General features: G+C 49.2%; 13 protein-coding genes across 13 annotated transcripts; 5 read left to right on the top strand and 8 right to left on the bottom strand.

The window, feature by feature from the left end:
* Positions 1–48: 48 nt before the first annotated feature.
* N7471_000581 (putative C6 transcription factor Prf) lies at positions 49–3057 on the bottom strand (the record flags this gene model as incomplete). The annotated part of the gene is made up of 6 exons (XM_057273302.1): positions 49–846; positions 905–1156; positions 1211–1702; positions 1765–2284; positions 2344–2662; positions 2742–3057. 6 exons carry the CDS (start codon positions 3055–3057, stop codon positions 49–51), a joined length of 2697 nt encoding a protein of 898 aa, XP_057141481.1.
* An 839-nt stretch (positions 3058–3896) lies between these two features.
* N7471_000580 (mitochondrial 54S ribosomal protein uL2m) lies at positions 3897–5185 on the bottom strand (the record flags this gene model as incomplete). The annotated part of the gene is made up of 3 exons (XM_057273301.1): positions 3897–3998; positions 4068–4874; positions 4952–5185. 3 exons carry the CDS (start codon positions 5183–5185, stop codon positions 3897–3899), a joined length of 1143 nt encoding a protein of 380 aa, XP_057141480.1.
* A 1096-nt stretch (positions 5186–6281) lies between these two features.
* On the top strand, positions 6282–7933 carry N7471_000579 (B-type cyclin nimE; the record flags this gene model as incomplete). The annotated part of the gene is made up of 4 exons (XM_057273300.1): positions 6282–6290; positions 6416–7591; positions 7645–7783; positions 7842–7933. 4 exons carry the CDS (start codon positions 6282–6284, stop codon positions 7931–7933), a joined length of 1416 nt encoding a protein of 471 aa, XP_057141479.1.
* A 1019-nt stretch (positions 7934–8952) lies between these two features.
* On the top strand, positions 8953–9878 carry N7471_000578 (HIT family protein; the record flags this gene model as incomplete). Its single annotated transcript, XM_057273299.1, has 3 exons — positions 8953–9207; positions 9293–9386; positions 9622–9878. The coding sequence occupies 3 exons, from the start codon at positions 8953–8955 to the stop codon at positions 9876–9878; spliced, it is 606 nt and encodes a 201-aa protein (XP_057141478.1).
* Positions 9879–10283: 405 nt separating this feature from the next.
* Positions 10284–12051, bottom strand: N7471_000577 (tRNA (guanine-N2-)-methyltransferase; the record flags this gene model as incomplete). Its single annotated transcript, XM_057273298.1, has 5 exons — positions 11849–12051; positions 10851–11713; positions 10586–10791; positions 10395–10519; positions 10284–10340 (listed from the first exon to the last, which is right to left on the bottom strand). The coding sequence occupies exons 1-5, from the start codon at positions 11960–11962 to the stop codon at positions 10284–10286; spliced, it is 1365 nt and encodes a 454-aa protein (XP_057141477.1). The 5' UTR covers positions 11963–12051.
* Positions 12052–12358: 307 nt separating this feature from the next.
* On the bottom strand, positions 12359–14287 carry N7471_000576 (putative histone deacetylase SIR2; the record flags this gene model as incomplete). The annotated part of the gene is made up of 5 exons (XM_057273297.1): positions 12359–12655; positions 12709–12888; positions 12944–13495; positions 13561–13871; positions 13969–14287. 5 exons carry the CDS (start codon positions 14285–14287, stop codon positions 12473–12475), a joined length of 1545 nt encoding a protein of 514 aa, XP_057141476.1. The 3' UTR covers positions 12359–12472.
* A 109-nt stretch (positions 14288–14396) lies between these two features.
* On the bottom strand, positions 14397–15825 carry N7471_000575 (ACL4 family protein). The gene is made up of 2 exons (XM_057273296.1): positions 15184–15825; positions 14397–15124 (listed from the first exon to the last, which is right to left on the bottom strand). The coding sequence occupies exons 1-2, from the start codon at positions 15738–15740 to the stop codon at positions 14494–14496; spliced, it is 1188 nt and encodes a 395-aa protein (XP_057141475.1). The 5' UTR covers positions 15741–15825; the 3' UTR covers positions 14397–14493.
* Positions 15826–16308: 483 nt separating this feature from the next.
* Positions 16309–17180, top strand: N7471_000574 (uncharacterized protein; the record flags this gene model as incomplete). The annotated part of the gene is made up of 2 exons (XM_057273295.1): positions 16309–16956; positions 17022–17180. 2 exons carry the CDS (start codon positions 16309–16311, stop codon positions 17178–17180), a joined length of 807 nt encoding a protein of 268 aa, XP_057141474.1.
* Positions 17181–17949: 769 nt separating this feature from the next.
* N7471_000573 (RWD domain-containing protein) lies at positions 17950–18714 on the top strand (the record flags this gene model as incomplete). The annotated part of the gene is made up of 2 exons (XM_057273294.1): positions 17950–18016; positions 18092–18714. The coding sequence occupies 2 exons, from the start codon at positions 17950–17952 to the stop codon at positions 18712–18714; spliced, it is 690 nt and encodes a 229-aa protein (XP_057141473.1).
* A 561-nt stretch (positions 18715–19275) lies between these two features.
* On the bottom strand, positions 19276–20294 carry N7471_000572 (LYR motif-containing protein; the record flags this gene model as incomplete). Its single annotated transcript, XM_057273293.1, has 3 exons — positions 19276–19905; positions 19968–20128; positions 20186–20294. The coding sequence occupies 3 exons, from the start codon at positions 20292–20294 to the stop codon at positions 19276–19278; spliced, it is 900 nt and encodes a 299-aa protein (XP_057141472.1).
* Positions 20295–20782: 488 nt separating this feature from the next.
* Positions 20783–21022, bottom strand: N7471_000571 (uncharacterized protein; the record flags this gene model as incomplete). The annotated part of the gene is made up of 1 exon (XM_057273292.1): positions 20783–21022. The coding sequence occupies one exon, from the start codon at positions 21020–21022 to the stop codon at positions 20783–20785; it is 240 nt and encodes a 79-aa protein (XP_057141471.1).
* A 344-nt stretch (positions 21023–21366) lies between these two features.
* Positions 21367–22023, bottom strand: N7471_000570 (E2 ubiquitin-conjugating protein MMS2; the record flags this gene model as incomplete). Its single annotated transcript, XM_057273291.1, has 5 exons — positions 21367–21427; positions 21482–21561; positions 21616–21741; positions 21802–21881; positions 21951–22023. 5 exons carry the CDS (start codon positions 22021–22023, stop codon positions 21367–21369), a joined length of 420 nt encoding a protein of 139 aa, XP_057141470.1.
* Positions 22024–22415: 392 nt separating this feature from the next.
* On the top strand, positions 22416–27754 carry N7471_000569 (uncharacterized protein; the record flags this gene model as incomplete). Its single annotated transcript, XM_057273290.1, has 4 exons — positions 22416–22493; positions 22551–22617; positions 22672–22845; positions 22896–27754. 4 exons carry the CDS (start codon positions 22416–22418, stop codon positions 27752–27754), a joined length of 5178 nt encoding a protein of 1725 aa, XP_057141469.1.
* Positions 27755–27767: the final 13 nt, after the last annotated feature.

The following is a 27767-nucleotide window of genomic DNA, read 5'->3' as shown; positions in this document are numbered from 1 at the left end:
ACCAAGATTCTTTTGTAAGAAATTATATTCCACCACGTATTTCTCTGCTCACGATGACCGCCAGTTGTCCCAGCCATTGTTGGCCGCATTTTCACCCTGGATTTGAGTATTCAGCATTTGGGCCCATTGAGATTCACTGAAATTCTCCATGTTCAGATTGCCAAAGTCCTCATTGCCCGCTTCTGGATTTGGGGTTGGAAGGTCCCACGCAGAAGGCATGGAGAATATTCCCGAGGCTCCTGTGCCAACTGACGGGCTATCAGAGCTGTTGGGATAAAAACGACCAGCCATAGAACCCATATCAGTGGCTTGCGGGTTTGTGTTTCCTTGTGGCATGATGTTTGGATTGACCTTATCAAAGGGCGGGGCCGACCCCTGACTCGGATATACCGGGTTTGTCTTTTGGCTTTTGTTTCCGGGAGGTGGGTCGTCAGCGCCGTTGATTGAATAGGAGGTGTTGGAGGATGAATTCAACGTTGAGGGGGTGGGATGGTCTGATGGTGGATTGTTTCTGTCACTGAGGTTGCCGAAATCAGGCGGAAAATCCATGTCCAAATCGATAATGGCCCCTGGTGGCCCGGCTTGGTCCATTTTTGGACCTGTCGCCTGAATGGAAGTTCCGAAAAAGTGACGTGTGTCATCGCCATTATAGACTGGTCCTGCGGCGGGCTGTGTCGTTGAGTCCCTGTTCCGGCTAGGGAGGGACGTCGTCAAACTGGCAGGCATAGGCTGTTGACTGCCACCGCGATTGGTATTGTATTGTGGAGACACCTCCTTTGCGGCCCCTTGTGTTTGGCGGAGGTTGTAAATAGGAGTACAGTCGACATTATCGTGGCAGTATGGTTGCTAGAGAAAATGAGATTAGCTTCGATTAGTTATTGGGGAACAAGCCAGGGAAACCTACTACCATCGAATATGCAGCACACGTGTTGGATTTCTGTCTATCGTCCAAAGCGCGAATACCAGTTCCATCAAGATCAACATCCAATTGAACAAGAAAGGACTCGGTCAGAGGGTTTTTGTTCTTCATGGCGTTCAGAGCGGAGACGAGAAATTGCAACGAGGAATGAACACTCGAATCCTCTGGTCGGGATTTAAGATACTGCACAAAGACACGAGCAGCAATATAGAGACAAAATGACATGAAAGGATTTAGCTGCAAGATGTTAGTGCAAATGATTTTGGGCAAGAAAGCTCAATAGAAACTCACGCTCGTCAAATCAACATGGCTGATCATCTTCATGGTACTAGAAATCTGGTTCGCGGCGACAAGACATCTGCGCTTGCTCTCGGTCGTAATCTGATTCGGCATCTTGTTCTTTTCGGCCTTGAATATTGCCGCTTGGTGAAGACATATGGTTGAAGTGTGGATGCTCATATTGGCGAAAATGACGTTCACGTCCGACATACCACTTGGAAGTCGAAGATGATCAGGCAACGAGAGCGAAATGTGCAGAAGAATGTTATCATGGCTTCTGTGGCGCTTCCAAAACTCCCCATTGAGGTCATGATCGTTGTCTTGGGGCTGAGGCCGATGAATGTGTACAAGGTTGCGACCGAAAAGACTTGCCAAAACCATCACGCATGCAAAAGGGGCTAGTGTAGAGACACCCTCTCCAGTAATGATATCGTTCAGATGAAGTGTTCGTTGTGGCTTGCTCTTGGTAAAGGATTCTTCGGATGCGGGTAGGTTGGTCATGATCTGATTGTTGTCAGCATATCGCCATCTACGCCGTGAAGAGGGTTCACAAAAGAAATACTGACATCGTTCTCATCAATAAGAATGGGCCAACCGGTTCCAACGCTCGAATACCTATCTGTGGCAAAGGCGCCCCAGAAGACTCTTCTACGTTCTTCGCGTTCTGTCCAATCTTTCGGTGGTAAAATGGATTGTTTGACGTCGAGACCAACACCATCAAGCCGATTCAATCCCAGCATCAGTGCTAGTCTTGCAGCTTTACCAACACTCAGCCAGGCGCGTGGGAAGAAGATCATTCGGAATTCATATGTGCCGATAAATATCCATGTTTGGCAATGTGCTAAACTGACGATGTTCTCTCCGAATCCTTTCATTTCGTCCATCTCGGCATACTTGCGTGCCCGCTGGTAGAAATGATTGTGTAGAAAGAAGTATTTGTCACTGACGGATGCGGCATTGCACCACATAATGTATCGCAGGCAGATCGGTGGTCGCATATTAGGGGGGAGATTCAAGGCTGCATAATAACGGGGGCGGTGGATGATGGGCATCATTGGATAGATTTTCTCGAAGAATAAAGCATCCCTAGACAATACGATTGTATTAGAAACCAGTTCAAGGAGAAAGCCGCATAGAACACGTACAGTTCATCGATCACGTCCTGTGAAGGAAGGGGCTCCTCCAGTCCTAGACTGATCAAGTCCCATTGAGAGTTGCCACCACCCTGGGTAGTTGGCGGCGGAGGATATAACATTTGGCTTGGCTGGCCTGCGCCGGAGGCAGTGGAAGCTGGAAATGAGCTATCCATGTTACCTCCAATACCTCCCAGGTCCGAGAGGTCAGGCAAATCCAGTATAGATTCATCGGCGATGGGTGCTGTGAATGCGTTCTCCAATGGTTGAGGTGGGGAGGTTCGTTGGGTGGGTTCCGGATCCTGGCCTTTGAGAAGAGTCTCTACTTGAGCTGATACAGTCATTATCGTTAGCGATATAGCTCACTGTCAATACAGCATTTGCGACCATTGTTCTCAACGAGTTCGTACCTAATCGCGCTTCAAGCTGCTTGACATATCCCCGTTTGGGACCACTCTTCTTGCGCACTTCATCGTAAGAACATTCATGTCCCAGACGTGAGCAAGTCCCACAGCTGGGTCGTCTCCCATCACACCTTAGTTTCCTCCTCCGACAGACAACACATGCGATGCGCTTGGGGCGGGGAACGAAGTTGCTTTCTCCGGTGCTAGTGTTTTCGGCAGCGGCACCACTTTCACCAGCCATGAATTCCATTTGAGACTGGCCGAATTCTGTGGAGTATTGCGACGATTCGGGACCAAAATTGGACGGCGGAAGTGCCGCCATGGCGGGCTTGATTGCAGAGTTACGACCTCGGGATGTTCACGGTGTAGTAGCTGAGTAATTCGAGTGGATGAGGCCCCGGATTAATCTTGGCCAAGTCTGGTTTTTCCGGGCGCAATTTTTTTTTTTTAAGGCAGAATGGCGCAAATAAGATAGACCTGAGGCGTCAACGAGCCAGGAACACCCAACTGTTGGCCAGATGTGCCGAAGTGGGGATGTGAAAAGGAAGTTCTATGATGGCGGAAGTTCGTATCAGGAGAGGCTGAGCATTCCGACCCAAGCTGTGTTTTAAAAGCTAGATCAAAGAACCCCTATTGTTCGTTTCGATCGGATTCCAATTGAAACCATGGAAAAGGCTTGAATTTCCATTCTAATCCCCAACAAGAGCGTTGACAGGTGCGATCAGCAGAGGGCCACGCACCAGCGAGACTGCCTGGAGGCTTGGCACGCAACTGGGGACTAACTAATCAGAGTAGACCTTACATAAGCCTCCTGGACGGAGTACATCATACACAACATTTATGTATATTCACTATGTGCAGAGAGATGAAGCCGTTTATAAATCTATTTTCTTTCACTTTAAATGTATATGGCCTCGAGCCATCGTACTGTACAGTGCCCATTGCCCGAGTTTCAGTCAGATGGCAGATGCGCAAAACAAGAATCCCCAAGAAATAGCGTGTGGTAGAAGAAACGATGAGACATTTAATGTGTCAAGAAACAGGAAAAGATATCGTACAGTCATCCTCTGCGCGGTAGGGATGAGGTATAGGGTAAGGAGGTACAAATGGTTCACGGACAAAGCAGAGTGAAATGCCCACTTCGGCAAAGCAGCATCATCTCTAGTTGTATCCACGACGGCGCTTTCCTTGGTTGCGAGGTCTGGCATGAACAACAGCCTTGTTGATCTTCCACTTCGGGCGGGTCTTGTAGCCGGATTTGGTCTGGGGGTGAAAATTAAGAGTCAGTCCCATGGAGGTTCAGAAGGGTGCAAAACAAAAGGATATACATACCGGAATACCCCAAGGACTCTTCGGGTCGACGTTACCCTTGGACTTTCCTCGTCCACCACCGTGAGGATGGTCCATGGCGTTCATGGCCAGACCACGCACCGTCGGACGAATGTTGAGCCAGCGTGAGCGACCAGCCTTTCCGAGCTGGGTGTATTGGTAGTTCGGGTTGCTGGTAATACCAACGGTAGCGCAGCAGTCCTTGTGAATGAGCCGGGTCTCACCGCTTGAGAGACGGACAGTAATGTGCTGGGCCAGACGTTCCTGCTTCTGCTGGTCACGCTGTGACAAGGGCTTCTTTTCAGCCTCGGGCTGTTCGTCTTGAATCGTTTGCTGGCGCGAGTCACTACCCTTGGCCACAACTGTAGCATATGTTCCAGCACTCCGACACAGTTGACCACCCTTCCCGGGTCGCAATCCCAAGTTGAAGATCAATGTTCCCACTGGAACCATGTGCAACGGCAGACAGTTTCCTCTCCAGGCGGTTCTGGCCGCCAGCACACCGGGATCGACAGTGCTGCCCATGCTCTTCCACAAATCTTCAGGAATTCCGGACATATAACTCTGGACCACGTCGCCGGCGCGCATGCCATCCGCTGCGAGAATGTAGCTCAACTTGCCGGTCTCCTTACTAGTAGTCAGAGCGATGTGTGCGGTACGCCCGGGATCATACTCGATACGCTCCACTGTGTGCGGCCCCGGAGCCATGCGCAGAAAATCGATTGTCCGAATTCGACGCTTGGCACCACCTCCATGATGGCGGACAGTGACTCGGCCAGAGTTGTTTCGACCACCCTTGGCGTGGCCACGCTTGGGGAACGTTAATTTGTGAACCGGGCGGCCTTTCCACAGATGATCATTCACAGGACGCCGCAGGTGTCTCACACCGGGGGTGCGCGGAGTGTAGGTGCGCAGCTGAATGCCAGCAGAATCGCGGCCGGGGGGGGAGCGAACGAGACGTTGGGGTCAATAAAAGTGTTCACTGGTGTTTCGATAGGCTTGGGCTTGTTCTTCTCAATTTCTTTCACAATTGTCGAATAGCCACGAACTGGCGAAGGCAGAGAGGGTAGACACCTAAAGGGCAGCCGAATGCCCCGTAGGGCAATTCGGGGTTGGAGCATAGCTGCCAAAGGATAGGGGGAGGGAAGTGAAAGGTAGGGTTTGAAGGGATCAATTGAATAAAAGTGCGATCGATGAAAGCCAAAATGTCAATGGAGCAGACCAACAAAGACTCAACAGCTCCTCTCCTCTGCTTTGTAGATATGCACCTGACTCTCCACAGAAACAAAAAGTTCACTGACCACGTGACTTTATTACTGCACCGCCTGTTCCACCGCCACAACCCATAAAATGTGGCAGATGTCTGGTCACGGGAATTCATCCATGGATCGAATTTGACCGCCTTATGTCAGATTTGATGCACGTGATTTCGTTGTTACATGAGATTCGATACTATACGAAACCGAAACGCCGTCGTTGTCGGAGCAACCAGTTTATTTACCCATTGCCATACTCACGCGTATCTCCCTTCATTGCTGGATCTACTTTTCTCAACCTATTCAACACATCTTTTTCTTGTTTCTATTCCGTTCTTCATTGCTCAGCTCAATTCTTCATTCTAGAAATTTTACAAAAAAAGGGAGCTCGAACGTCAATTAGGTGATCCACGCGACTGGCGGAGTGGGGCTACTTGTTTTCCACGCTAGGCCACAGTACTAGGGCCAAACATCGCCTTTTGCCCTCAAGCTCTCTTCCTTTTCCCTCATCATTCCAGTTAAAGCTACCCTTCCATCTTCCCCCCACTCCCCAACTAACAAATTATCGCGTGCGGATTCCTGTTGTACAGTGTCCCCAGATCATTTCTGTATCATTTGACATCTTTTTCCCCCGATTCGCGCGCCATTTGATCTTCGGAACCAGGGTTCTGCGCGGCCTTGATACACATCAACATAGTCATCTTTGAGCCGTAAACATCGACTCATATCATCCCCACCTGTCTGAAAGCTACCTCTGCCTACTGGCATTGTAGTTTCTTCGGAAAAACAGCATTTTCACGCGTGGTACGTGCACCTCGTCCTTAACCCTCTGGTATGAGGTCCCCACCGAGGTAATATCAAATGGAATGCTGACGTGATTTCCTGGGCAGGACAAGAATCATTATATCCCTGTCCCATTTCTTCCCTTCCTACGCGTCGGTTTCCTTTTATTTTCTTCACGATGCCTCAGGTGAGCAATCTTTAGCCTTGCCAAAACACGCGTTTGATATCCTGGTCGCGGGATATCTGATCTATAGCCTCGAGTTCTAGGTGTAGCCTATGACCTCACTAGACTGATCACTGACTCCATTGCAGGCCCGCAGTCTTCGTACAAGAGGTACGATGAATGAGAACGATGAGAACGGTCCGTCAGCGCGTGTGACGCGGGCCAAGACAGCTGCCCTCAGCACCGATGTCTCTGCCGCTGGACCCAAGAAAACCCTGCAGACCAAGCGAACCACGTCGACTACCACGGCTAATGGATCCCAACGTCCCCGTGCTGCCCTCGGTGATGTCAGCAATGTCAACAAGACGGATGGTGCTGAGATGAAAGCGGGGAAGAAACCGGCTGCCGCCAAGGCTGGTTTGACCTCAAAGGCAACTGTTCAGACTGGAGGTGTTCAGAAGCTCAGCCGCACTAACTCCTCACGAACTGCAACACGACCTGCCCTCCAACCCCGTGACTCGAACAAGAAACCTGCTGCCAACGCCCACAAGCGCCCGTCGCTCAAGGATACAGCGGAGGAGCCTCCCCGCAAGAAGCCCGAGCTTGAGCGGAAGACACGAACCATCGAGAAGATTGTGGAAGAACCAGCAGTGAAAGAGCCAGAGATTAGCGTGAAGGATGCTCTGAATGACGCTGTGCAGGATCTGGACACTGAGGACTTGGATGACCCATTAATGGCTGCCGAATACGTGGTTGAAATCTTCGAGTATCTCAAGGACCTTGAGATTATCACTCTGCCCAACCCTGATTACATCGACCACCAACCCGACCTTGAATGGAAGATGCGTGGCATCCTTGTCGACTGGCTTATCGAAGTGCACACCCGTTTCCGTCTCCTCCCTGAGACCCTGTTCCTTGCTGTCAACATCATCGATCGCTTCCTGTCCGCTGAAGTTGTCGCCCTTGATCGTCTTCAGCTCGTCGGTGTTACCGCCATGTTCATTGCCTCCAAGTATGAGGAGGTCCTCTCTCCTCACGTCGCCAACTTCAGCCATGTCGCCGATGAGACCTTTTCGGATAAGGAGATTCTTGATGCCGAACGTCACGTCCTCGCAACCCTCGAGTACAACATGAGCTTCCCCAACCCCATGAACTTCCTGCGACGCATCTCCAAGGCCGATAACTATGATATCCAAACCCGCACTCTGGGCAAATACTTAATGGAGATCAGTCTCCTCGATCACCGTTTCATGGGCTTCCCCCAGAGTCACATCTCTGCCGCAGCCATGTACCTTGCACGTCTCATCCTCGAGCGTGGACCTTGGGTACGTTATATTTCATTTCGCCTGTTCAACGCATCTCAACTAACTTATCATAGGATGCCACTCTCGCTCACTACTCTGGATACACTGAAGAAGAGATCGATCCCGTCTTCCAGTTGATGGTTGATTATCTCCATCGCCCTGTCTCCCACGAAGCCTTCTTCAAGAAATACGCCAGCAAGAAGTTCCTGAAGGGTAAGCTACATTGATAATTCCGTTGTCTGGCGAGATGCCATGCTAATCAGTCTTCCAGCTTCCATCTTGACTCGCCAATGGGCCAAGAAGTATCACCATCTGTACGTCGACGGCTCCGAGCAGAGCAGTTACGCCAAGGATGAACAGTAATTGTACCATTTACGATGTGATGCTACTCCTGTCTCGCCAACGTCGATGCCTTTCATGACTCCCTAAGGCCCTTGCGACGACTTGAACAGGGAAATCGAATTCCTACATATGTTGGCATTTCATTGTGCTGGTATTCACTACCTTTTGCATATTCTTACGACGACTTGATTGAATTTCTGCGCTTTCCGCATTTGTCTTCTGTGATGGGGTGTTCGGCGCTTGGCCCTGTGTGCTATTGTTTTCTTCTTTTACCCTACATCTTCAACCTCGGCTTGCTTGTTTTCCGTGCATCAGCATTGTCTCCCGCCTGTCTTGATATCTCTTACATTCTCGTCAATCGTGTTGCAGGCGTCGGGATCTATTTTTCTCTTCCTTCAAATCGCAATTTTACCTTGCTTCACCCTGATTCACCTTTGTCTTAGGTTGGACAGTACAGTGTTATCCCCTTTGGATCACTTTTTTTTTGTTTATCATGCAAGTTCCGAAGGCTTGCACGTTTGCGTGGCATTGCGGATTGGACATCTTTTGTGGAGCCAAGGTGGCTATGGTTTTTTGTTTCTCGGGTGTTTCTCAATTCATCAGCTGGAAGATTCAATTGGTTACTGAAGCTGAGTCTTCCAGGCATGCAAGATTGATATCGGATGGACGGTCGAGGAGGTAATCAGTGACAAGTTGGGCCGCTTTTGTTTTGTTCAAAATAGTTGGATTTCTAACACTGGATCCGTGTGTATGGCGTGCTTATTGAAACCATTTCTTTTTCTATTTTTTTCTTATTCTTTTTTGGGTATATCTGGGGTTGGTTGTAGATGCGTCCAATTAAGCTCACCTGGGCGTGCTTAGCCGAGGTTGGTCCCGAGATCCTTCCAAGGTTAGTCCCCGGGGCTCTGTGAGCCGCTGAATCATCTTGGAACCAACCTCCATTTTGTTTACTAGTTACATGCATCCGTCTTCGAGGCTGATACTGAACCAGGTCTACGAACCCACATTCGGACTGAATAAATATTTGATTCTATCTCGTCATGGATTCCATCGCACCCCCGCCATGCCCGTTCTGCAATATCGCCTCATCATACCCCCCAACCCCCTTCAATGACCCTGAATCCAATCCAGCCTCTACTGCCCCAGATTCAGGTCCATTGTCCCACATCATCCTCTCCACCGAGCATGTTCTCGCCTTCTTGGACATTATGCCGCTTACCCGCGGCCATGTCCTTGTAGCGCCAAGAAATCATTACAAGATGCTAGGAGATATGGGTGTTCAAGCAGGACAGGAGGTACGTAGTTATTCCCCATCAGATTATCGGTGCCTATTCGAAAAATGCTTCTTTGGCTGATCCTTGTCTTTGATTTGACCCACAGATGGGGAAATGGCTGCCCATTCTCTCCAGGGTTGTAATGAAGACTGTGTTTGGCGATGATCCCGATAGACATTGGAATGTTGTGCAGAACAATGGTATGTCTTGCCCTTGCTTTTCTCCATTTTCGGAAACCCTTGATCTTTATCGGATTTGAATACGGAGCATTTCTACGTTGTATGCTGTTATGTATTTGATGTATCAATCAATATTGGCATTCAAGGAGGTTGAACACCCCTGACCGATAGATCATATGTCACTAAAGAAAAACGGCATCTTGTTATCACATGTCTATGCAAGAAGAAAAACAACGATCATCTAACTGAGTCACAGGCGAAAGAGCAGCACAGGTAGTACCCCACGTCCATTTCCACATCATCCCGCGCCCTGCTCAAGGGGCCAATCAGAGAACAAGCTTTGCTATGTTCGGCCGTGGGCAGAGAGAGGAGCTCGACGATGATGAGGCTGAGGTCTTGGCTCGTGAGTTGAGACTTGAGCTGGCTGAGGAAGTCAAACGAATTCATAGGGACGAGGGTGTGGACTTGGCTGCAGATTTGGTTTCAGAAGGAAGCCAGCGAGGGAAGCTATGAAGTACGCTGTATCTGGTATTATCTCATGTTCTTGCATCTGATCATCGGTCTCGTCTTCGGGTTATTTGCTGTATATAGGTACAAAAATAGTCGGCCGCTTATGCGGCCGTGTCAAGTCTTTTATGGTAGTCTTCTCAGATGGTCTTTTAGATGTCTTTTTTGGTGGTCGTTTTTGGTGGTCTTTTGGGATTCTTCTCGGTGGGTCTTTTCAGGTGTCTGTTTTCATAGATATTTTCTCCCCCTTCTCAGTTTGTTAGCTAGACGGCAGAAAAAGGGGGGGGGAGCATACTTTGTGCAGACGGCTTTTCTATGAATAACCTTTGATTTCTATCACGCAGTTTTGCAAGCGTCCGAGCTGAAGGGTAAGCTAAATAGCTTCCTATCTGATTTGTCATGTCGGGGTTCTTATTCTGTCTTTTTTTGGTCCCTCTCAACCCTGGTGCCGTGGCCTCGAAGCATATGCTGGTTCAACAAGTTAGCCATCTATTGAGCGATCAACTCCAAGATAATACGCACCACTCGTCGGAAGGCATTGAGGTCATCTGCACTAGTACCCTCGTCGTCCATCTTTTTCCGGGCCAGTGTGATATCCGACAATTCTCCCTCGGGTAGACGGCGGTATGTTATAAGTCGGCGGGCCCCTATAAGACACAAAATCAGCCAATCCATTTCGATATCATGGTTGTATTACAAGGCCTGTCACTTACAAGTGTTGAAATTCTGAACAGAGATACTGACGATCTCGAGATTCTGATGCATGGGAACAGGGAACTCGGTTTTCTCGTCATTCGTTGTGGGCATCCACATTGACAAACGGCCATTGGGAACCAAGGAGCGAACTGCGAAGTTGAGAACGTCGTTCTGCAGCGCCTCGAAGCCATAAGGCTTTTTGGGAGGAATGAAACCGGGTCGGCTATAGGGTAAAGTCAGTACTATAAGTCGGTGGGTGGCAATGGAAGCAAAAAAACATACAGATAAGCAGGAATGCCATCAATGATCACATTGACCGCGGGTTTTCCCCTGCGATTTCCCAGAACCCGGAGCCCTTCACGCACACCGTATGGCGGATCGCAGACAATGCCATCAAGGACGGCGGTTCTCCGCAGTGGCGTGTTGGTAAGATCGGAAGTGAAGGTATCAACGAATTTGCTCTTGATGCCATATTGGTCGAAGTTCTCGTATATGCCCAATTTCCCGCTCTCTTTGCCACGGAAGCTGCGGCCATCAATGTCTGCGCCCAGGGTCAGAGCCCCGAAATGCGAAGCAGCAACTATGAAACTTCCAGTTCCGACAAACGGATCAAAGAACAATTTTCCAGGTGCCGCAAGAGCCATGTTCGCCGTAATCAGACTCAACTCTGCATCCATGGAAGTCGTGCTAATATAACGACGTTTCTTGAGGTCGTATTTAAGCACGGCCTCGCGACAACTATCAGCAATCTTGCGACTGAGGTAAACCTTTCGCGGAACATCGGTTCGCACAACGCCCAGAACAGAGACTTCAAAGTCGTCGATGTACTCTTCCATCACGAAAAACTCCTCATCGGGGTTTGTTAGCCGGATCGGGCCTTTGAAACCCATATATGAGAAGGATCGAATGATCTCTCCCTTCTGAACTGTACTGCGCGATCCTGCGAAGTAGTCAATCGTGAATTTGAATGGGACAGCAAGGTAGTCGTTCCAACGATGCTGGGTTCGTCGATGGACATCTGCATGTAGCTCTTCATAATTGGTGCCTTCGCCCCATAGCTCGAATATATCCTTGACCAGGATACTACGCTTGGCAACTGCCCGCGCTGCAGCTTCGTCTGGCAGTCTTACTACACAGTATGGTGACTAGGTATGTCAGTCAGGTTTCTGCAAATTAAAGATGATCATGCAGATAGAGAGTGGGGGATTGTCATCATCGTAGATCAATGTTCATGAAATGGATTTTGAACATATCCGATATTGATGAGAAGGGTATCATACATATTCATTGTAGGTGATGATTTCGATGTCCACGCCGGCGAGTGTTGCACAGGCTTGGAGTTCCGGCAGTCGGAAAGTCTCATGGAGTTGGGCGAACCGGACCAGATAATCCATGGCTAGCAAGACGAATATCTGTCTGGTTTTTTCTTGAGGATTTCTCTTCAGTGGGAGTTCATGTACTTCGTTGCTGCTTTCAAGGCGGGGTGTTGCGGGTTGAGATTTTTTTTTTTTTCGGGTCATCAGAAATATACTCCACGGAGACTGAGTGTGTCCAGCCAGGTATGGAGTTATATCTCCAACAAACAAACAATTGTATTTTCTAACATTGAAATACTAGATCTAGCGAAAATTAAGCCATGCACCCTTGGAATATGTTTAAAATGATTTAAATGATTTAATTACAAAGGGCTGTAAAGTTAAACAAGATAATTGAATAGCATCAAGAAAAGATAATGAAACGATTGATTGAACTACAGATGAAACCCGGAATCTACCCAGGTGTGATACAATCGCACAAAAAATAAAAAGACTTAAGTCTACCTAAGATATATCATCACATCTAGCTATGAACAGAAACCCGAAGATACGCCATCCCTTATGACAGAAGTAAGAAAAACTCCGCCCCTATGCACCGACTACCTTGAAAACGTGTCGTGATTCATATCCCTCCACCGAGGTAATATCAACTTTCTCATCCCCTGGTATCATATGATGTTGCAGATCCCAACCGGCCCGACGAGAAAGTTCTGATACCACCACATCACAGTCACCCAAGAGATCAATATCGAACTCGGTATGTGATACCGGCTACACGCCACAGTTAGTATGATACAGTGCTAATGTTTTTCAGTATGACTTACAGTGCGCGATATGTAGATCTGCGGGACGTTGCGAGGTAGGATCCCCGGTACTTCAGCTACGGGGGCTACCTTCAACGAGGTTCCGATCACAATGACTAGGTCTGCTAGTTCCCGATCTTGGTGAATTAGACGTTCACCAAACTCATCGGGCAGATCCTCGCCAAAGAAAGTGATATCAGGCTGTAATGTGTGTAAGTATGGAAGAAAGCAAGCAAGGTACCGAACAGTCACTGACCTTCATCACTCCTGGGGTCGGGATTTCATAGTCATCCTCATCCGAACTGTCGTCAGAGACCTTGCGGTCTTTCTGTTGACCATTGGAACTTCGTTTGCGCTTAAGACCTTGCGGTTTTAGTTCTTCTTCTGCGATTCTCTCCTTGCAGGCGGTGCAGTGGGGGACGTTTCCCGCCCTGATTTCATCGAAGATCGCGTCGCCAGGGACATTGAACCCACACTTTACGCAGGTGGCCGTCGCAAAGGATCCATGACATTGTACAATTTTCTCCGGGAGTACCCCAGCATTTGCTTCAATGTTATCGATATTCTGCGTGTAGTTGGTCAACAGCTTTCCCTTGTCTTGTAGAAGCCGAATGAACGCATGGGTGGGGGACCATTTCTTTTCCGTCGGGAGGATATCCTTGGCAATAGAAAAGAAAATGTTCGGGTCCTCCCTGAAGACATGGATATCGAAGACTTCTTGTGGATCGCTCAGGCCCAGGTGCGCCAGTTTTGAATAGAGCCCGGTATCTTTAGAACGGAAATCGGGAATGCCCAGACTTGTCGAGATCTGATGAACACCCGTTAGCACTTATGGGTCAGGGATATTGGGAATAAACTTCAATATGAACATACACCTGCACCTGTCAGAACGATGATGTTCCGAGACTCGCGAAGGAGCCGAACAGCATCGTCGATGGTGTTGTACTGGGGAAGCTTAGGCCTCCGGGAGAACTCGCGCGAGATCGCGACCGCCAGAAGAGAATGATAAGACTCATCTGGTGCACCATCGAGGAATGCCGGGGGCGCGATTCCAAACGCCGTGCATAGCTTTTTGGCCGTGACGGTTTCGCGGAGGATGGTCTCTTCCACGAATGCCGCCTTACCAATCGCATGTAGACGCTGTCGATATGCAGTCGCCTCTTCTAGAGTACAGGCACCGGGAACTGCGACGGAAAAGCGAGCGTATTAGCCAATGTTCGATCTGATCTCCGAGAGCGGGGGTGTCCGGGGTAAGAGGTGAAGGTGGATATAGTTACATACCGAGGCCGTCGCGGATCTGGTCATCGCGTAGGAACTGGATCGCCTCATCGCAATTAGACAGATTATCCCATCCATCGGAATCATCACTGTCTGTCTCCAAGTCGGACGAGATCTCAAGTGCGAGGTCCGGCGCGTCGTCTTCCATGTCGTACTGTTCCTCCATATCCACGGCCTCCACTTCGACCACGGTGGTCTTTAGCGAAGTCTCTCCTTTTGGGGCTGGTACCAAATCCATCTTGCAGGAGTTTGAGATGCCAGCCACGGAGACAAACTCGTTTTCACTCGCACTTGAAATCTGCGCTGGCAAAAATTCGGGCATCTGCCTCACCGGAGGCAACTTAATCCGGAACCGATGAATGAATTGCAGTGGCGATATCAAAGAAGTTTTGGTTTGGGGTTCAGGGGTTGACAATGAAAGAGATAGTTGGGAAAAAATGAAAGAAACTACTTCTAGTGGTATCAAATCAAACAAACATTGAATCAATGAACATGTACATCATCTCATGTGGTCGTCACTTTTGGTATCTATGAATCCGCCATCTCATCGTCAGAGTCAACTTCGATCTCCACATCCGAATCCTCGCCTTCTCCCTCTCCTTCAGCTTCACTATCATCGTCCTCTCCAATTTCTTTGTTCATTTCCTGTACAAGCTCCAAGGCATGATCGCGGAGCCGGTCATCCTCGTACTGAAGGACGTCGTAGAGCTTCAAGCTTTGCTTGAGCCACTCACGACTAGCATGTAGTGATGCATGGCGCGGGGACTCGGCGAGCTCATCAGCGGTCGCATCCTTAGGTGCCTGTTGCTTTTCTGCCAGCAGGAAGAGACACCAGCCTCCGAGGTACCAGGCCTCTACACTTTGATCATCCTCTAGAATCAAGCGCTCGAGGACTTCCAGAGCCTCGAACTCCATATTCACTTCCATCAGGAGTCGTGCAAGACTGATGCGCACGGCAAAATCGGGAACTTTGAGATCTTCTGGGGCCAGGTCCTTCCAGAAGCTCATACTGCGAGTTAGCGCGGCTTGCGCATCTTCGGTGCGCAGTTGTGAGATCCGGATGGAGGCAAGGGTCTGTAGTACCTCTGGCGCTTCGGGTGTGACGAGGAGAGCCTCCGTGATAAGTGCTTCACACCGAGCTTCGGCATCCTCTTCCCAGCTGAGCGACTATGTTAGTTGGTCCGCATAAAATCTAGAATATAGAGTAGAGAAACTCACGAAAGATCGGTCATGTAGGTTTCAGCGACGGCGCAGAGTGCGTTAGACAACTTGGCCTTTTTCTGTGTAATATCGGCGACCTGCTCCGGTGATGTTTTCCCCTCAAGGGACTGAATAGTCTGTCTGAGGGACGCCACACCCATCTCGAACCACAGGACGCTATCCTTTCCACCTTGCTCACTCAATTGTGCAAGCCACAGGAATTTCTCAGCTCCTCCGCCCTGAGATTCTGGTATCGAGCCATCTTGATCGAGTTGAACAGCCTGAAGGAAGCAGTTTCTAGCAGTGTCGATGTCGCCTAGTTCAACATTGATTTCTCCAAGCAGGTTAATAGCGGGAAGCTGTGCGGCGGTGTTTTCAGCGGTCAAATCCAGAGCCTGCTGTGCAACCACGAGTGCCTCATCGGCTCTACCAGTTTGTAGGAGGATTGTGGCTTGGTCGAGTAACGTTGAGGGATTTTGAGCCATGTTGCCTTTCGAGATCGAGCCACCAGGGCCGAGGACGGACTTTTCGCGGGGTTTGGATGACTTCTTCTTTTGCGGTCTGGGCTTTCCCATGGCAGGATGCAGCGAAATTCAATAAAAAAAATGGTGATGTCGTTGACGGGAATATCAAGCAGAGTGATTGACAATTGTAACCCGCAGGGTATCTGGGAGAAGTAAAATAAGTGAACCTCCGCCAAAATTTTGGAGCTGTTTGACGGGTTTGCATGTGGGACCGCACCTGGGCAGTATTGTCCCTCCCTAGGTCGTTTCCCTAGTCTCTATGATTTAGGCTCTTTACCGCCTTCGTATATCATCGTAGAGTGATCTATGGATAAGCCGGGCATGTCTACAACATACTTCGTGCTATTATTATTCCCATTCCTGGTGGCACTTCTATAGCTAATGATTATTATCCTTTTAGCTGTAACACCGAGAAAGAAAAATATCTTAAAAAAGACATCTAAAAAGACATCAAAAAGAACATCCAAAAAATAGATTGGAATGTTGTCTTACATATTACCGTGGTTGTCGGCGTGAGACATTGTCACTATTGTGCAATTCCATCGCTATCATTCTAGAGACCACTCGCCTCCTTTGTTTCTCTTTAGGAACTCTCGCATTCACCACTCTCTCATTCACCATGACTCAAACTGGTTTCTTTCCCTTACCGGGCGAGCATATTACCTTTGAGAAGCCCAAGCACACCGAATGGACTATCATCGCCCAGCTCTCCCAGCAAAACCGCCAGAATGAGGAAATCGATGTTCAAGATGGGTATAGACCCTCGTACGCCCTTGCGACCTTCCGCGTCCGCAGCGACTTAGATGGCCAAGACGCCTACATGCGTGTCTACCTCCAAGTTCCCCACAAGGGAACTGACTTCTTCCCACCTAACAAGCGAGCCAAGCAAGCCGCTGCTGGCTATCACCGCGAGGTCGAAGCTATGAAGGCCTTCCACGAACAAGGTTCGACTATTACGCCTGCTCTGCTTGCGATCCAAGAGGATATCCAGGATAAACAGGGGGTTATCCCGGGAGGCTACGTTGTCCATATTGTATTCCAACGTGTCCCTGGAGCTCGTCTCGCTGATAATACAACTGTTCCTGGATATGAACCCACGCTACATAACTTCTTTCAAGTTTTCAGCACGCCCGAGAGAGACCAGATTCGAATGGTCTTTGATAAAGAGTACCGCGAACTGAGGAAGCTGGGATGGTTGCCCTCCTTTCCCTGGGCAACTAACTTGATCTGGGACTCCGATGCCTCGAAATTGCGAGTCTTCTTAATCGTAATTCTAGGCTTGTGGCTGATTGTTGAATTAGGTACTTTGTTGACTTTCGAAGGGCTCACAAGGCAGGATCTCGTGATGAGGATGTTGTTGACAATGGCGAGGAGAAAGAGGAAGTGGAAGAGAAAGAGATGCCCATGTGTGATATTTGGGGTTTCTGGGGCCTCGCTATTGCCCCTAAAAATCGTAAAGATCGAGCAGATCTTTCTAAGTGGAAGCTCTAGCCCTGGAGTCCACTTCCCTGCCTGTGCGACGATGTAGCTCTAGGTCGCTGCAATTTCCAAGGTTTCTTTCATAGCCGATATAATAATTACAAGAGTAGTTGGCCGTGTATGCGATCTCCGTCCTTGCCGACGTAAGGCTTATTAATATTAAATCCCGAGGTCACTGGGGCTGATTTATCTGGCTGAAGATGATGGACGTTACATGTAAGATAACACTCCAATGGATGTCTTTTTGAACATTCTTTTTAGACGTCTTTTTGGATTTTTTTTCCCTGCCCGGGTTAAACCTAGAAGGATAATAGTTAGCTATCAAAATACCACTAGGGGTATAATGGTAGTAAAAAGCATAAAACATAGAGGACCTTTCTATCTATGAACAGGGACAAGGGATTTTACCTCCTAGACACCTATTTCCTCTTATATAGTTAGCTTGGGGTTTCTTCCAAAGTTCTCCTTTGAATATTCAATATTCGTGAGCGGGTCAGGGTGTTGTCGAGGCCACAGGGCTGGAAGCCGGCGAGGATGACGGCGAATTGATATATTCACGTGACCCGGCTCGGCCCCGACGTTTGTTGCGTTGACTTGGTTTGCGCTCCGATCTTTTTTTCTGATTTGGTTAATATTGTGATATCTCAAAGGCTTGCTTAGACAGTATTTCAATCCGTCCCGCTATAACCACTCTCGTCCCCCACACGAGGTGTTCCCCGAAGAATCTGCACCTCCGGCGCTCAAATCGTTACCCCTCCAATCCGCGGGCGGATCAACAGCTATGGGTCGCGAAGACCAGATTGAGGAGCGTGAAGTGCTCGATTCAATCTTCCCAGACGAAATTACCGGTAAGTAATAGACAAGGCCTTTAGACGGCTCAAACTTTCTTTTTATCCTTGCTCACAGCGAGACCCGGCACCTAGACATATCCGAAACCTCGTACCGAGTATCCATAACTCTCGATGCCCTCGAATATGACGGCGATGAAACAGAACAACCTGTGATATGCCTGGAAGTCGCCTACCCGGAAGAATACCCCGATGTTGGCCCAAATCTCGGCATTTCCTCTCCGCCAAATGCAGTGAAGCATCCTCGGCTAGATGTCCAGGAAGACCGGGACCTACTGATGGAGTCTCTTCAGCCCACTATTGAAGAGAACCTGGGTATGCCGATGATATTCACACTGGTCAGCGCACTTAAGGAAAGCGCAGAGCTTCTTATGTCCGAGCGAGCAGACGCCATTCAAGCCGAGATGGACCAAGTCGCTGCGAAGAGAGAGGAGGAGGAGAACCGCAAATTCCATGGCACAGCAGTCACTGTCAAGTCATTCTTGGAGTGGAGTGCCAAGTTTAAGAAGGAGCAGGAGGACGAGGAGCTTCGGGTACGCGAAGAAAAGGAATCGGAGGACAAGAAGAAAAAGGCCACAAAAGAGGAGAAAAAGCTCACTGGCCGACAATTATGGGAGAAGGGTTTGGCCAAGGGTGATTATGACGAGGAAGAGGAGGATGCCTTGCCAGCCGTTGATAAGCTCAAAGTGGCTGCATGAGCTGATACATAGAAATGTTAATGACCTCCCATTACTTCATGAAATTATGTATTATAGCCTTGTTGAATGGGTATGATTATACTGAGCAATCAGTGAACTGGTATCAAGGGTAGGCGGAGTAATGTACAGATCTGAAAGTCCACATGGACTTAGGTTATGGTACAGGGAAAGATAATGCTCAATCAGTAGACAAAAAAGGCTCGAAAGGGAGGTGCTGTCTTGGTTTGAGCTGCCTGCTGGAGCCAAGTGACTTCGGCATGCTAGCAGTCCATGGTGCCCATTGATAGGATATGATCAAGAAAGGACATACCTGCCCAGGTCGGCATGGATAATGTACCATGCCTTGAATACTTCGAGCAACCGACCTTTGTGTTCTGATCTTGGGCGATATTGACAATGGCATAGCCATAGACGTAGGTGGCTCTGATGTGGCCAGACATGGACCCAGGCTATAACGGCCTCGTATCGTATGCCTTGAGGAACATCTGTCTGGCCGAAGAGCTAGGGAAATGTACTTTGAAATGGCAACGAAACATGCGCGGTAAGGCAGACCACTCTGGTTCATTGCTTTGGCTGCTTTTGGCTAGCTTCTTCTTCCGCCAAAGCCTTTTCAGCTAGAACAATCTTCCACATGTTATCTGCAAGCTCTTTGGCATGCATATCGAAGTGTGCGATTTTCGTATTGACATCGACAATGGCATTAGCAGGATGCTCAGACCAGGTGGATGGCTCCTGAATTCTGGTGATGCGATCCCATTCCTCTTCGTCCTTGGCGAAAAGTAGTTCTATTTTCAACCTGTCTCGACGTTCAATCCAGTTCCAGCGATTCCCAAGTTTTGTTCGTATCACACTGCTAACGTTTCTCGGCTGCGGCTTTTTATAGCGCAAGAATGGAAGTCCGCGCGCATTGACAAGTACAGGGACATTGCGCTTCTTGTCACCCAACGGATGGGGTCGGTTTAGGATCGAGGTGGCGTTCGGATGTCGCTGATTTGTTTCCTCCTGGAAGCGGATTGAGTTTTCTTTTCGGGATTGCTTGGGCGTAAGGGCTTTGGCAGGTGGCGCTACTGGCCGAATTTTCCTTTGCATCGCAGCATAGTTATCTTTTTGTGCCCTGGCTTTGGATATGAGTGTTGTAATTCGGTGTGCATCATGCTGATTGGTATGCGACGAAGAGAGGAGATCTAGAGCCTGTCATACAGCGAGAAAATATCAACATACGCTCAGCCTAGACAAAGATTCGATGAGCATACCTCATAGCCTGCCTTCAAGGCATTTGCTGTTTGCGATGGGCTTTGTAGTTTCTTATATTTTCGGAAATTCTGTCGAATGAGGGGTTTGATCTCACCCAGCCACGGAGTGTTTACAGTTGAAGGACGGCATTGTCGGAGAAGTGCTCGATAAAGTGCCAAACCTATCGGAGACAGATTGTCAGCTGGAAGGACTGGAAACAGAGGAATTCATCTCTCACAAGCAAAACGATGAGCTCCACTATGCTTAGGCACCAGCACTTTATGCATTCTCCAGTGTTGAATGGTTATCACAATAATGAAGCCAACCTTGGAAAGCCAAACAACCATCTGGATATATCTTATCTCGACCATGGACACCGCCCGTTTACCGCCTACTGTAAATAGATTAGCGCACCGCATTACATATTTCGGTCGGCGTCCCAATCAGGTTAGCTTATTATGCCAGGGGTACCGCCTTTGGTCGAAGTCACCTGACCACAAATTTCTATATATACCCAGCCGTGCCCACAGAACTTCCTTCTCTTTTCTTTCTTCTTCAGCTCTCTTTGCCAATTGGCTTAGATCAAGTGTAGTATCTGTTCTTTTCAGTTTAATCTCTGAAAGTTTCCGTCCAGGAAACACTTTGATTATTCCTATTTTTGGATCATGCGACTTGGCCCCTGTGCTTGCGCATGCCTCGTTGCACTGTGTCATTGGGCTTACACTACCCCCGATCGACGCGAACTCCTTTTTCATCAATTGTTCGGCTTGTCCGGGCGCTTGGAGAAGAATCTTTCCTGTAGATGTAAATGTTGTTCCCTATGCTGTGTCTGTTGTCAACATCTTGTCTTCTTGTCGCACTGTCCACCCCCTGGTGTGTCCGTCTGTCTCCCCGTGTGGCTCTTTGGCTCTTGTATGGTCTTATCCCGAGTACTGACTTGCTGGATGGCTTTGATGCCCTCAGTGACTCTGACCTCTCTCTGACTTCCAAGGTTCTCCCTCAAGGGCTGGTCCCCTTGACGCCTTCCCTTGTCCCTATGTTCACCATACTGTTCCACAACCTTTGGTTGCTCCATGCTAGACAACTAGAACTTGCGCATGCGCATGGAAATACAATCATGGGCTAAGTGAATCATTCTACGTTGTCACACGATAAAAGAATATCATTTGTTTTTTGTTGTTGGTAAACAGGCGCCTGCCGCAATGCCCAGTTCCACGAAACAAAACACTTCAGAGATGAATACCTAATGTAGGGATGAAAATTGAAAGTTGGGGCCCAAAATAACCCCTGCCGATGCTTTCATGCAGAGACTGTACACGCTCTAGGGTCATAGAAAACGAGAAGAAGCCAGGAAATTTAAATGAAGCCGACCCTGATACTCCGAGATCCGCCTGCACTGAGTGGGTCACATATGCTGGACTAGAAAGTCGAGCCCTCCGGGGGCTGCGGTAGCTTCTTATGCTGGGGCAAGGCCATGTACCTGAAACAAAGTGTCAACACCAACCATCGATCTTGTGCCATACTTTGTGCTCACCTTCTTAACTCAATCAGAACTGTCTCCATGGTGTTGTCTCGTTTCCACTGCGCAAGGGTTGGAAGCTTCGACGGATCAACCTGTAGTACAATCACTCAGTAATGGCTTCATGTTTTGGTACCCTCTCTTCATACCTTTCCAGAGCTGGGATCAACACAGGGGATGTTGACTCGAGAAACGAATTGAATGGTAGGCGGGTTATCGGGGTAGTCAGGTCCGCAGTGAATGTTCACACTGTATATCCGGTTCTCATGAACGCTCTGAAAGATGGCAGATTAGCGATAGTTTCATGGTGACGTGGAGTAGAGCCAGAAACTAACGTGAGGCGGGCCAAGAATGGTTCCATTCCAGTTGCTCATCATCATATCCTCCCCATCAGCAAGTCCGTACGAGCAGGCGTCTAAGAAGAAGTAAGATACGTCAGTGATCTGAGATCGGACATTGTCGGAGATCGTGGGGTCAATCGTACCTGCACTCAGACCCTTCTCGCCCTTCTCGAGCTCCTCCAGGAGTCGAAAGTTTCTTGGGACCTTAGCAGCCATGTTGAGCACCGAGTAGTGGTTTCAGAGGCTGGAAATATCTCGACAAGTGTGAGCAGATACCAAAGAGGGATGTTGCGATAAGAGGGGCAATGCGCTGGGCGGTCAAGTTGGAGCACAGTCACGTGCGATACGGCTTATCGATGGCTTGGCACCTGTTGGAGATGCCACGCCTTGTTGAAGCCATCGTGGAATCGTTGTAATAGCAGAATCGTTGTCATTGTTCTCTTGCTGCTCACATGAACTTGATCTCAAAGCTTCAAATTTGCATCTAGTCTGGTGTGGAAACACCCATCCATTCATCTGCGATCGAGAGCTGCCTGTACTGTTGACATCGGGACCTCGGGCATTAGCCTGTGCTGGCCATGCTTTGATATAACAAACCTATACCAGAAATGTCCTCCCAATTCTTGCAGACGGAGATCGCCAATTTGATTCATGAGTCTCGAAGGAAAAACTCCGATTTGCGAAATGTTGGTTATCACTCTCTAGGCATCATCGGCCATGGCACACTAACGAGGAATTGACAGGCCGCTGAACAATCGTTGAATGAGCTCAAGGCACTGCCCTCAACTTCCGAGGCTCAGATAGCAGCGGGTAAGTTCTTACATGGCAACCCTTTGTCGTTCCCAACCGCTAAATCGCCATTAGACCTTGTTCGCAAACCGAATTTCGCCGAGCCATTCATCATTGCATGCCATACTCGGCATGCGAAGCTGGCCGGTATTGGTGTGATCTGTTTACAGAGACTAATTGCATCTCGGTCATTACCCTCGAGTCGTTTGAAAGATGTCCTTTCGGGTCTGAAGGAGACAACGAGCTTGAGTAAATGGCCAAACAAACCAACACCTTTAAATTGCGCTAACGCTTTCTAGGCCTTGATATTCAGCTGAAAATTCTACAATCTCTGCCTTCGCTTTTGCAGTTTTATTCCAATGAATTGAGCGGGGAGCTTCTTGCGAACACGTTGGAAATATGCGCCACATTACAGGCAAGCAAAACGATTGCAGTCTCTAGTACTGCCGCGGCTACTCTCCAACAGCTGGTGGTATCGACTTTTGAAAGAGTTTCAAGTGAAGACAACCTTCCCAAAGATGCCAAAATCACCACAACCATCAAAATCGATGGTCAGTCGCTCGACATCGGCTACTTCGCTTATGATGCACTGCAAGTATTGGATGATCTCTGTCGTCTGATCGATGGTGAGCCACTACAATTTCTGCGAACACGAACCCTATCGCCGACTTTTGTGCTCGAACTTATTGAGAGTATTCTCCTGAATAGCGGCCGTCTTTTTGTGGGACATCCCGAACTTTCGCAAGTGCTGCGCGTTCGGTTGTTACCACTGGCCGTCCGTTGTCTATCCGAGAGGTATTCATTCGCTCAAACTGTTCGAGTCGCTCGAATTCTTCTCATTCTTCTGAAGCGTCATATGTCTCTCTTGACTACAGAATGCGAGATGGCATTGAGTCTGATAACCCATCTCGTTGAACCGGATGGAACAGCGCCTTGGAAGCGACTACTCTGCATGGAGGTTTTCAGAGGGTTATACTCCGAGCCAGGTACTGTGCGGCTGATCTATACATTGTATGACGGCGAGGAAGGCAGAAAGAACATCCTCCGCGACCACATGGCTGCCCTTGTTCGGCTAGCTTCAGAGAAGCCTTTGTTGATTGGCGTCAGCAATCAATCAACAGTACCTTCACGCGCGGACCACTCAAGATCCACCACAGAGGACCAAATCACTCTTGAAACCGGCGGTGTTGCTGGTGTTATTGGGTCAACTGTTCCTCCAAGTGAAACCAAGGTACCTGGAATCAGCACTCAGTGGAGTGTTGTTCGTACGCCATATATCGATCTCCTCGACAAGACAGATCCGCCCACACCGCCGGACACTTACATTTACAGCCTTGTTCTTAATTGTATCAGCAGCTTTGCTGAAGGGCTCGCGAAATTCATTCTTCCATTAACGGTCCCGGATCTAAAGCAAAGACGCAAGAATCGACTTATGAGCCCCGTCCAGGGACCCGACTCCGCCAGATCTTCCCAGGATTTTACAGCAGAACCCATTCGAGTGCAGTCTAGCTCGTCATCAAAAAAATCACATGTGCCCATCAATCCTCTGGACCTGCAGTCTCATGTACAATACTCTGCCATCAAGACTTGTGCGGGGATAATAGAGAACTGTTGGCCTGCTGTCCTAGCAGCTTGTTCCACCTTTTTGCGCGCATCCTTAGATGACGAGTATTACCACAATCTCGTTCGAGCATTCCAAAAGTTAGCTCATGTGGCGGGTCTTCTGAGATTGTCTGTTCCCCGAGATGCTTTCTTAACAACTCTTGGAAAGGCTGCCACGCCTGCGAGTGGGGGTAGTGCCAAGTCACACAATGTGTCTGCCACTGGCTCCCAGCAAAGTGACACACTCCAAAAGAAACGGAGAAGTGCGGATCTGTCAAATTCCAGTTCTTTATCAATGGAGTCTGCAGGAACAACCGCGGGAGAAGGGCCTCCCGTGTCTTTAAGCACAAGGAACTTACTTTGTATGCGGGCTTTGCTCAACCTCGGAATTGCTTTGGGGCCGACATTGGATCAGCCGGCCTGGTCCATCCTTTTTGAAACACTTCAATATACTGGACTGGTGATTGGCATGTCCTCAAGTGCGATGGTTAAATCGGCTAGTGGGACTGGGGAGACTTCAGTCACCCCAGGTAACGATGTTCCCACTGCTAATCTTGGGACCGAAGTGATTGCGGTCCAGGCGGCTTCTAACAAAATGCTTGAAAGCACTAGCGATTTCCCAAGTGCATCCTTTGAGGAAATGTTACTTGCCTTGTTGAATCTGTCAACATTTACGGAGCAACGTCGCAACCAGGGTGATGCTCAGGAAGTATCAGAAATGCCCCGAACGCCGCAATCCTCCCAAGGAAGTGGACGCTTGCACCAAGGTTCCCGGCGCGTATCGCATACCGTCGGAAAATCAAGAATGCAAGACGAGGAACTCAAATTTGTACTGGAGAAAGGAAACGAACTAGCCAAGGCAAACCTTGGGAGACTGTCTTCGCTCGAAGAAGATGACAGCAAAGCATGGGAGCTACTGACGCAAAGCCTCATCTCAACTTCCGCAAATACTACTGTCAGTCCGAATCTTCGCCTGCAGGCAAGCGCAATTTTGAATTCACTCGTATTCTCAACAATGAAACAAAGGGACGAAGACGACGAGAAAGTCTACAATCAAGTGCAGACGAGGAATCTGCAGACATTGAAAGCCCAGGTGGCCTCGCTCTATGCATCGGACATGCACACCTCCAAGTCTTTACCGATAACCGTGATCGAAATCCACGAACAGACCTTGGAAGTGTTAGATAACATTCTGGAACAGTATGCAGAAACTTTCGTGGACGGATGGCACCTCATATTTGATCTAATATCTGGTGTTTTCCAACTTGCCCCAGATTCTGGAACTGGCGACCGGCCTTCCACTCTGATAGAGCGCAGATCATCGGTCCTTCCAGCAGGCCCTCGTTTGGTACGTGCTGCGTATAAGTCTTTGCATCTTGTTGCATCTGACTTCCTTTCTCTGCTACCAGCACCCTGTCTCCTGAGCTTGGTGAATGCCTTCTCTAGCTTTACGTCGCAAACCCAAGATTTCAACATCTCCCTCACCACCACCTCGTTTTTCTGGAACGTTTCCGACTTTCTCCAAGGCCAGATTGAGCAGATCTCACTTAGCCATGTTGATTCATCCGTCAGCGAAGAAGATCTAGCTAAATTGGCTCATGACGAAGACCCTTCTGTTTCTCGGAACTCGTTGTGGCTGCTGCTGTTGCTTCGCATCGTTGATATCACGACAGACAGTCGACCTGAGATTCGAAATAGCGCAGTCCATACGCTTCTGCGCATTTTCGACGCCTACGGGCAGCAGCTTTCCCCTAAAGCGTGGCGTCTGTGCCTAAACATGGTCCTCTTTAAGATGACCGAGGGGATTGAGACCCCTCTGCTCCAAGCCAAGAACAATCGGAGCAATGCAAAATCGGATGACTTCAAGGCGTGGGTGGATACGACAGTGGTGATGATCAAGGGTTTATCAAATCTGATCACGAATTTCTTCGAGACCCTTGTGCACGACGAGAAGTTCGATCAATCCTGGAATCGACTTTTGAAGTACTTGCAAAATCTCATTGACTTGCATATTTTGGATTTCAGCGAAGCAACGTTTTTTAGCCTCTCAGCAGTTCTCCTTCGGGTGCAGGATGGAGCCGAACTTAGCAACGATGCTCTTGAATGTGCGTGGCTTCTTTGGGAAAACGGACACCCTGCTGGTGACGAGAAGACGCTTGACTTAGAACAACCTAACCAGGATGCGGCTTTGGCTTATCTACATACATTCCAACAGGTCTATCGTCTTTACAAAGACCAGCTGACCACGAGACACATCGAAAAGGTCCTTCATCACCTCAGCTTGCTTGTGTGGAACTCGGTCTCCCCGCGATACTCTCCAGATATCGACCGACCCTCGGCCCTGCAAGCGCTAGTCATTGATTGTATCAAGACGCTCTGCCTGGAGAAAGAGGACTCCCAGCCGGATATTCTCTCGTGTCTTGCCGGACTATCTGATTCAGCACTATCAAAATGGAGCCCCGGCAGCGACACTCGAAGGCCAGCGTTCGTGGCCTTTTCGAAACGCGCCATCGATCTTGTCAGCTGGTACATTGCCGAATTCGGCATCAAGCAAGACGTCTTCACTAATGGTGCTCTTGCAAAATCCCTCGAACACCTCAGTGCTCTAGTTGCGCAAAAATACACATGGCAAGGGAAGGACCGCGAGCCGTTCCTATGGCAAAAGGCCACAACAGTATCCCTGAACGTTATCCAAGTCGCGGTCCCCTACGTGGAAAAGCAATACACGAAGACAAACGAGTCCGAAACATCCCAGTTCTGGCAACGCATCGTCGACATCACAAATGGAATTGTTTCTGCCCGCGGCCCGCAATCCCAACAACCCCCCAACGCCCGAATCACCGCAGACGAAGCATTCGACACCAAAGCCTTCACCCGCCTGAAGACTCTCATCCTCCCATCTCTCGGAGCAGCAGCAATCCCAGACACCGTTCGCCGCGACTTCGCCCGCGCTCTCTTCAACTCCTCCTTCATCTATGCCCCCCTCCGCTTCGACCTCCCCGCCACCGGCCTCGAAGACGCACCTCTACAGGACTTCTACACCGTACGTCCCGGCCGTACCTTCAACCCACCACCAACCCTGCGCCCGGGAATAGCCTACGTCCTTATAGACACGCTCTTCGAGCTCGCCGCACGCTCGCAAGCCAAGACGGAGACAAAACCCGACGAACCGTCCCCGCAGACTCTGCTCGCACGCTCGATCTCGCCCTACCTCCTCCTGCGCTGCGCGGTCTCGCTCAAGTCTTATATCGCAGACCAGCCGCTGCGCGGCTTGATGCCCCAGCCCACGCCTGCCCGCAAGGCCCTGCTCCATCTGCTCGTCCGCATGGTCGAGCTGAAGAGTGAGCCGTCGGCTATCCCGGATCCGCCTTCGCTGAAGACCGTCTCGGTTGTTGAGGGTGGGGATGCGGAGGAGCACCACTATCGGAAACACCTTGAGTGGATTTATCCGTTGGTTGTGCGCGCTGTCCAGGTCGCTGGTAAAGAGCGTGATGATGGGCAGATTCTCCAGGCGCTGGGGAAGGTGTTGCAGGAAATTGGTCGGTTTGAGTATTAGAGCTAGAGCTTGG

The sequence above is a fragment of the Penicillium samsonianum genome, assembly GCF_028829775.1.
Source record: "Penicillium samsonianum strain IBT 33392 chromosome Unknown utg000001l_segment0_segment0, whole genome shotgun sequence".
Lineage (NCBI taxonomy): Eukaryota > Fungi > Ascomycota > Eurotiomycetes > Eurotiales > Aspergillaceae > Penicillium > Penicillium samsonianum.
Note: the sequence above shows the minus strand (reverse complement) of the source record. Positions and strands in the feature narration are given on the sequence as shown.